Consider the following 8,923-nt stretch of genomic DNA (forward strand, 5'->3'; position numbering starts at 1 on the left):
TGCACTTTACATTACACAAGAGATGCTACTATTTCTATTCAGTAAGAATTCGATAAAATGAAATGTACGCGTTCAAGCTCATCTTGATTTGTTGATTGCACAGGTTTATGAAAAAACGATCGCAAAACTTTACTGCATGTGATAAGGTTCCTTTTATATAAATTAATTAAACTGTGTACCACCTGTTTGTAACAGCTTGTTAGCTTACATTCATGTTTTAAAGCAATATCACAATTTTATAAAATGATTTCACTTCTATTGCTGATTTACTGGCGCCAGTTTTCAGTCGAATTAACCACAGATGCATGCATGAGGTACGTAAACACGGTAGAAATTTAAGAACGAGGAAGTAAAAACCTTCACATCAATTTGAGGAACTTTATTGGAGTTTAGCCATATCTTAATACAAACTTTGCGCTGCGAGTAAAATGTCATTTTCTAAAAGCTCTATAAGTCCTATACTTAAAATAAAGCTCCTCGCCATTCTCCAACTTGTGGAATGCAAAAATTTCCCCGTGTTAAATTAGGTCCAAATATGATATAGCCATAGGCTATAAATATATGCAGTTTATTTGAATTCGCTGTGCGTATACCTTTCGAAGCTGACGCTATAAAATTATATAGCACCATATAAATTGGTACAATTTATAGTATAGCTAATAAAACTGACACATTTCGCATTAATGTTACACATTAACAACAACAGACAAGCCATGCATCCTAGGGCCTCCCACTTTCCAAAATGGGCAGTTCTAATTCGAAAATGAATAGTGCTAAAACCTAAAATGGACAGTTTTAAAAATTGTGTTACGGATAGAAAATGTTGAATTCCCACAAGATAGTTTCTTGCAAAGCAAATGGTAAACATCCACGAAGAGCTGAATGACTTTAGTTACTTCCCAGGTTAATTGTGTTCTCACAAAATGTTCCATTAAAACTTTTCTTTATACACTACACCAAATTTTTTCCCCAAAAGTGTTCTCAAAATGCTGAACTTCCCACTTGGAAGAACTCAATTTCAAAAATCGTGCGAAACTGCTATATCCTTTAAACACCCAAAGGAGGGTTCGTGCTATCTTGCGAACATTGACAGTCCTATATATAAAATGGGCATTTCTAAATGACCCCTGACAACAGATTAATTGCAAATTAATGCTGCAAAGTCAATATTTAGGGAACAAAAATACGCAAAAAAGCGAAACTGGTTTATTGCTGCTTTTATTCCTGGTGAACCTGGTTTTATTCACGTTATATATTCACCATCACGGCACCAAATTTCATTCAAAAATTCCTTGAATTTCCGCCGGTGAGGGTACCAGCTAATTTTACTCGGATATTTACACCTTAAAACAGTTATTAGATTGACCACCGTTTTAGTATTCTTCATTAGGGACTTTAAGATAACAGAACGAAAAACGGGTACGGACAACGGTTAAAGCCGGTTTTTCACTAGGCCAAATTTTTCGATTGAACGAATTTTTTCGCTCGATTTTTTCTTCAATTGTAAGAATTTGACCGTAGCGGAATCCTTTCACCGGTCAGAATTGAAAAGAAAATTAAGCGAAAAATTTACCGCTCTGTGTGCTTATAATTAAGACAATGAAAAGGCGAACAAAATTTGCATATTCCTAATGGTATACTTTACACCAGCGACTGTATGATTCTGTCGTAGCACCCAGGGCGCTTATATATAGGGCGTTGCAACGCCTGTGATTTTGTGAACGACGTGTGATGCGAAACCTGGTACACAATTTTCGACATTGCTCGGTCAGCGGCTGTGCACATTTGATTAACATCGCTCTAGGTCAGTTGGCAACCGGCATAGCAACAAATTGTTTAACAGGAGTGTAAAAAAAATAACAAGTTTGGAAAATGTGATATTAGCTTCAACTTACCGTATTTTTTAAAGATGTATATGGGTGAACCAACTGAATAAGTTGCTTCCACCTTTTTCATTTTTGATATATACAGGGTGTCTCAAAAAAAACGCAACCACTTAAATATGCAGAACATTAATACAGCTCTAAAGCGCAATAGATACGCACCTCTGGGAATTGAAAATGGCTCTTAATCCTTCATTTACAATGCTAAAAGTCATTTTAGTTGAACTATGGTGCAAACCCGAACAATATTAATATTCTTGCATATTTATGTGGTTGCGTTTTTTTTGAGACACCCTGTATAAGCTCCCTGGTAGCAGCAGTATAAAGAACGTGGGGGAGATTGTTTTAGTAAAGAGACGCATGAGATTGAAAAGGTTTAAAACCTGGATGAATTTGAAACCTGGATAATAAATCATCCTGGATGAATTTGCAATAACAAATATTTAGTGTTTAGAATTTGCAATAACAAATATTTAATAAGCAGTGGACAAAAGCAATTAAACTCTTGTCCGTAGTCTGTTGTCAGTTTACATTGAAATTCGTTCCCAGAACTTCACGTCGAGGAGCGGTTTAAAATGTGGTGTTGATATTGATTAAAATGATTTTATTGGATCCAATATTTTCTTATAACGCAGATAAAGGTGCGTAATCAGGATCCAAATCCACCTCTTTTTCGCTGTAATCAATTCTGCTACCCCGCGAGCGCACACTAGCTAGGTTTTTGGCATGCCACGAGGTAAAATAGTTTTCGCCCAAAATTAGGGGCTCTAACTCGAAATACATGCATGCAAAATCCTCTCGCCTGAAGCAGTTAAACAATTATTTCCATGCATCACTAAATTCTATAATACTCTTTTCTGTCATAATTGCATGTGCTACGAATAGTTTTAAACATTGTAGGCTACTACAATTTTTAGCGAAATTCATTTTTAAACAGATACACCTTTGAAAATAAATGCTTTCCCAATCAAGATAATTTTAACGAAATAGACGAATAAATTCAAAGAGATGTCATACATTTGTTGATAAATCCACATATAAACTTACAAAAATGCCTCAAAATCGTAGATTTTTTACCATATAAGGCAATCTTACGAGTCAATTTTTCGTATATTTTCAAGACCACCTAAATATCAGTATGCTGACGCGAACCAAAATTTTAATTTAGCCAATCGCACGGTCGCAAACGTTTGCTAGGCGTTTTAACTCGTCTTAAATTTACGCATGCGCATAACTTACAAAAATGCCCAACGTGCATGACATAATAGCGGACAACTTTGATTTCGCATTTGCATTCCCGGGCGGAATTAGTACCCTCGCTCGGTGCTTCGCACCGGCTCGGGGATTAAATATTTTATCATATTTGTGTATATTTTGTGTATATTGTTGATAATCATTGCAGTTGGGTAATATTGACAAGGAATGATCGAAACGAAGCCTAGCTTTCACATGTTATTATATATTATTACATTTAGATAATGCGAATCTAATTCATGCAGGTGTGAATATAAGTACAAGCAATGGAAGTACTTCTGCTGTATTCATTTCTCCACTGCACAAGGTTCAACCACCGACCAAACAACACAGTATGAAAATCGAATTCGAAATATATATTTTATCATATTTATTTCGTGTATAAGGAATTATCTAAACAAAGTCTTTCGTTTTTGCAGAATTCCTGAAATGTTATCGTATGTTATTAAATTTAGGTAATGTGGATTTTGGCTCTGCTAACACGAATGCCAGTGGTTCATTGACTTCTTCCAACAAACAAAGAATTACAACGGTTCAAGCAATTTGTACTACGTTGATCACCTCATCACAAACTTCTACGGCTGGAACAGCAACAGGTCACCTGGTTTAATTTAATTTCGCTCTATAAGTTACAGGCTGGAATTATAATACCTACATTGTGTATTGTTGGATATTACAGCATTGCATGTAAGCACCTAGAAAATCATCAAACCCAGCCCTTATATTTAAGTTTTTGTCCAAAGTTATGGGTTATATGAATATTTTATCATAGCTATGTTTTGGCAGACACAGACCTTCCTGTATATGTGATATATGAAATGTATACATTTTACATTTATATTTTGCACTATATGATTCTTTTCAAATTTTTTAAATATCTCTCTCTTTTAATTCCTTTGGTCGCATCGATGGTTTTTGACCAAAGGGGAGTAGATAATGTTTTTATATAATTATCGTTAAGCTTTAGCTAATAGCCTGGATCATCTCTTCTTATATTGGAATGCCAACATAGTAAAGCAACTGGCAAATGGCGATGCCACCGGGGTTATTGCATGCCAGACTAGTTAATCTCAGTGATGTTCATCCTAACATGAATATTTCTATCTTTAATTTTAGAACGATTGAGTAAAATGTCTGATAGAGCTTCAACTACTGCCTTCGCCTCAAAAACTTCACCTACTCTGCCTAAAACACAATCTTCAACTACGCAGATTGCAATCCCGAGAGGAGCCACACGAGGTGCCACAAAAACGTCCTCCTTAATTGATAAACATATACTAGTTATGCGTTAAGATACAAGATAAATTTCCTGCGCAAAATTAAATAAGATACTGAATTAGCCGGCCGTTTTATCAGTCGCTTTGTTTGTTCAAATACAGACAATGGCCGTATTTATATTAGAGGACGGCGTAGACGTCCGAACGGATTAAACGTCTTGTGGCTTAGTGCGACTATAGTGTAAATTCTAGATGAACATATAAACATGCAAGCCCCAAAAAAGTTAATTTGCTTTACTTCCCGAAATATGTCTGAAGTCTGGACCCACATAATGGCGTGGATGGCCCCGCCTTTGTGCAAAAACGCGTCCATTTTCATTAGGTTTGTTTGCTTGCATTGAACACGAATGTATCAACATATGTGGCATTACGATGCCACTTAGGTTATCGAGAGTTGAGTCAATCTATAAGTCCTATACTTAAAATAAAGTTCCTCGCCATTCTCCAGCTTGTGGAATGCAAAAATTTCCCCGTGTTAAATTACTTGCAAACGTTTGCTAGGCGTTTTAACTCGTCTTAAACTCACGCATGCGCATAACTTACAAAAATGCCCAACGTGCATCACGGTGCATGACATAATAGCGGACAACTTTGATTTCGCATTTGCATTCCCGGGTGGAATTAGTACCCTCGCTCGGTGCTTCGCACCGGCTCGGGGATTAAATATTTCATCATATTTGTGTATATTTTGTGTATATTGTTGATAATCATTGCAGTTGGGTGGTAATATTGAAAAGGAATGATCGAAACGAAGCCTAGCTTTCACATGTTATTATATATTATTACATTTAGATAATGCGAGTCTGATTCATGTAGGTGTGAATATAAGTACAAGCAATGGAAGTACTTCTGCTGTATTCATTTCTCCACTGCACAAGGTTCAACCACCGACCAAACGACACAGTATGAAAATCGAATTCGAAATATATATTTTATCATATTTATTTCGTGTGTAAGGAATTATCTAAACAAAGTCTTTCGTTTTTGCAGAATTCCTGAAATGTTATCGTATGCATGTTATTAAATTTAGGTAATGTGAATCAAAGCTCTGCTAACACGAATGCCAGTGGTTCATTGACTTCTTCCAACAAACAAAGAATTACAACGGTTCAAGCAATTTGTACTACGTTGGTCACCTCATCACAAACTCCTACGGCTGGAACAGCAACAGGTCACCTGGTTTAATTTAATTTCGCTCTATAAGTTACAGACTGGGATTATAATACCTATATTGTGTATTGTTGGATATTACAGCATTGCCTGTAAGCACCTAGAAAATCATCAAACCCAGCCCTTATATTTAAGTTTTTGTCCAAAGTTATGGGTTATATGAATATTTTATCATAGCTACGTTTTGGCAGACACAGACCTTCCTGTATATGTGATATATGAAATGTATACATTTTACATTTATATTTTGCACTATATGATTCTTTTCAAATTTTTTAAATATCTCTCTCTTTTAATTCCTTTGGTCGCATCGATGGTTTTTGACCAAAGGGGAGTAGATAATGTTTTTATATAATTATCGTTAAGCTTTAGCTAATAGCCTGGATCATCTCTTCTTATATTGGAATGCCAACATAGTAAAGCAACTGGCAAATGGCGATGCCACCGGGGTTATTGCATGCCAGACAAGTTAATCTCAGTGATGTTCATCCTAACATGAATATTTCTATCTTTTAGAACGATTGAGTAAAATGTCTGATAGAGCTTCAACTACTGCCTTCGCCTCAAAAACTTCACCAACTCTGTCTAAGACACAATCTTCAACTACGCAGATTGCAATCCCGAGAGGAGCCACACAAGGTGCCACAAAAACGTCCTTCTTGATAAACATATACTAGTTATGCGTTAAGATATACAAGATAAATTTCCTGCGCAAAATTAAATAAGATACTGAATTGGCCGGCCATTTTATCAGTCGCTTTGTTTGTTCAAATACAGACAATGGCCGTATTTATATTAGAGGACGGCTTAGACGTCCGAACGAATTTTAAAAACGTCTCGTGGCTTAGTGCGACTATAGTGTAAATACTAGATGAACATATAAACATGCAAGCCCCAAAAAAGTTAATTTGCATCGTTTTCCGAAAGATGTCTGGAGTCTGGGCCCACATAATGATGGTCCCGCCTTTGTGCAAAAGCGCGTCCATTTTCATTAGGTTTGTTTGCTTGCTTTGAACATGCACGAATGTATCAATATATGTGGCATTATGATGCCGCCCAGGTTATCGAGAGTCGAGTCTATCTTAGTGATGTGAATCCTAACACGAATGTTTCTATTATTAAGGAAAACGTAGTGATAATACTAATGTATCCGATAGAACTTCAACTATTGCCTTCGGCTTAAAAGATTTACCTACTCTGGCTGTAACACAATCATCAGCTGCTATCCTGAAAACGGAAATCGCAATTGCAGAAATGAACACAAATGGTACCACAAATATGGATGTTTTACTTAAACGTTTTTATGCGTTAAGATCAATACAAAGTAAATTTCCTGAGCAAACTTAGAATACTGAATTTATCAGTTGCTTTGAAGTTTGTTTAATGCTTCGGCCGCAGTACGAGGTTGCCTCAGACATGCATTGAGTGCAAAATCGCCCCTGTATATCTGACATACGATTTCGATACCCGGTCAGAGAACTTGAAAAAGTTTCTATATTTTGCACTATAATTCTATCCAAAACTCTTTTGTTCTATCTCAGGTTCTCAACTATCAACACAGACAAGTGAAAATGCCATCACTTTCAAAAGAGGTTTGTTTACTTGCATTTTAGCTTAAAAAGAGAGACACGCACGGAGTGCATGATTCGACAACGTGACGCGATTTTTATGAATTTTTCAGTTTTCAAGAGCAACTAAGTTTGATCACGTTATGATATTCTTAGTAATTGCTGAACGGTCGTAATCTTGATTTGTCTAGTGTCTATAGATTTTGAGACTCCCTTCCAGAATAGAATTTATTATTTGCTTCGGCATGAAAGCTGAAAATTCGCGTCGTGTTGGCGAATTGTGTCCAATGTGCGTATACCTTTATTCGCATGATAACAGCACGTATGAAGAAGTTGAACGTTGTCAACGATGAACCCAAAACATCCAATACATTTCATGACTTCTATTTTCAGGTGAAAAATCAGGTCAAGAGCAAAATATAACTTATATTGCGGTTATCCTAGCATTGGCGATCCTTGTAGTGGCACTTCTCATCACTGTCGCCTGCTGTGCTTATCAAAATCGAACTTTGAAAAGATCCAATACTAAAGAGGCTTTTGAAAACAAAGGTATGGAGGAACTTGTTGATATGTATACCAACAAGGATGATGAGGTAGAAGATGACAAAGAGGTCGATGGGAAATATGTAGTGCTCAACATAACTTCAGAGCAAAATGATGAAATGACCACAGAAAAAGAAGAAACACCCTCGAAGAGCGATGAAAAAAATACTGAAAAAAAGGGTGATGAAGAAATAATTTCAAAGCAAGATGGAGAAAATACCAAAAAGCAAGATACGGAAATCACATGCATAGAGAAAGAAGATAACTTGACGAAAAAGCAAGATCAAGAATTAGCCATAAAGCATGATGAAAAAACAACTACAAAGCAGGATATAGAAACAGCCACAACGCAAAAGGGAGAAATCATCGCTGAAAAAGATAAAAGTATAACCACAATGCAAGATGAGAAAAAAGCGGGGAAGAAAGATGACGACATCATCGCAGCACAATTAGAGGAATCAAACCAAAGAAAAACGGGAGAAATAACAACTAATCACGAAGTAGAAGAAATAAAAACAAGCAAAGATCTAGAAATAACAGAAAAGCATGCGCAAGAAGAAAAAACAACTACGAAGGGAGATGAAAAAAACCCCACTAAGGAAGAAATCGTGAAGCCGTCTGAAGAAGCCGTAATAGCAGTAAAAAAAGGTGTACAAGTGCCTACTGAGAGGGATGAGGAAATGACTCCAAAACGAGATGAAAACATTTTCACAAGCAAAGATAAAGAGATTACCTTAAAACCGGAAGAGAACATAAACAGAAACAGAGATGAAGAGGTCACCGAAAATCAAAATGGACAAATGAAGACAAAAGAAACTGAAATATGACATTGCATGTTTAAAATCAACGCTTACAAATGGAGAAAATACCAAAAGCAAGATAATAAACGATATATAAAAAAATACCTAAAGGCTCATTATATATATATATATATATTCCATATACATATGGAAACAATATATGGTCATGTGATCATGATATTACTTGGAAATATTAAGTATAATAAATAAAATATATTAAGTGGAAATATTGGAAATATTATGATAAATGATAATAGCATAGTAATAAACAGAATATTAGACAGACAACACATAATATTATGCTCTAGAAAGAATGTTGTTGAATGGGGAATCATATATACTGGGGTTAAACGTTATAAAATATGAAGAAAACAATATATTCGTTAGTTTGTTAATTGATTTTAATCTTACAATTACCAATACAGCTG

The 8,923-nt window shown here is 35.7% G+C and overlaps 1 protein-coding gene across 1 annotated transcript; it reads left to right on the top strand.

The window, feature by feature from the left end:
• The first annotated feature begins 2,481 nt into the window (after positions 1–2,481).
• On the top strand, positions 2,482–8,522 carry LOC114542938 (cell wall protein DAN4-like). Its single transcript, XM_028562274.1, has 8 exons — positions 2,482–2,524; positions 3,593–3,733; positions 4,254–4,376; positions 5,445–5,585; positions 6,101–6,223; positions 6,708–6,908; positions 7,126–7,176; positions 7,546–8,522. Exons 1-8 carry the CDS (start codon positions 2,482–2,484, stop codon positions 8,520–8,522), a joined length of 1,800 nt encoding a protein of 599 aa, XP_028418075.1.
• The last annotated feature ends 401 nt before the right edge of the window (positions 8,523–8,923 follow it).

The sequence above is a fragment of the Dendronephthya gigantea genome, unplaced genomic scaffold (assembly GCF_004324835.1).
Source record: "Dendronephthya gigantea isolate DGI-Jeju-01 unplaced genomic scaffold, DenGig_1.0 000412F, whole genome shotgun sequence".
NCBI classification, from domain to species: domain Eukaryota; kingdom Metazoa; phylum Cnidaria; class Anthozoa; order Malacalcyonacea; family Nephtheidae; genus Dendronephthya; species Dendronephthya gigantea.

What these genes read in the sequence shown, in the direction of transcription:
- LOC114542938 (XM_028562274.1), top strand. Translation starts at nt 2,482, where the DNA reads ATGATTTTATTGGATCCAATATTTTCTTATAACGCAGATAAAG. An exon ending in TACGGCTGGAACAGCAACAG is followed by an intron (nt 5,586 to 6,100) that starts GTCACCTGGTTT and finishes TCTATCTTTTAG; the next exon opens with AACGATTGAGTAAAATGTCT. An exon ending in CCCGAGAGGAGCCACACAAG is followed by an intron (nt 6,224 to 6,707) that starts GTGCCACAAAAA and finishes TCTATTATTAAG; the next exon opens with GAAAACGTAGTGATAATACT.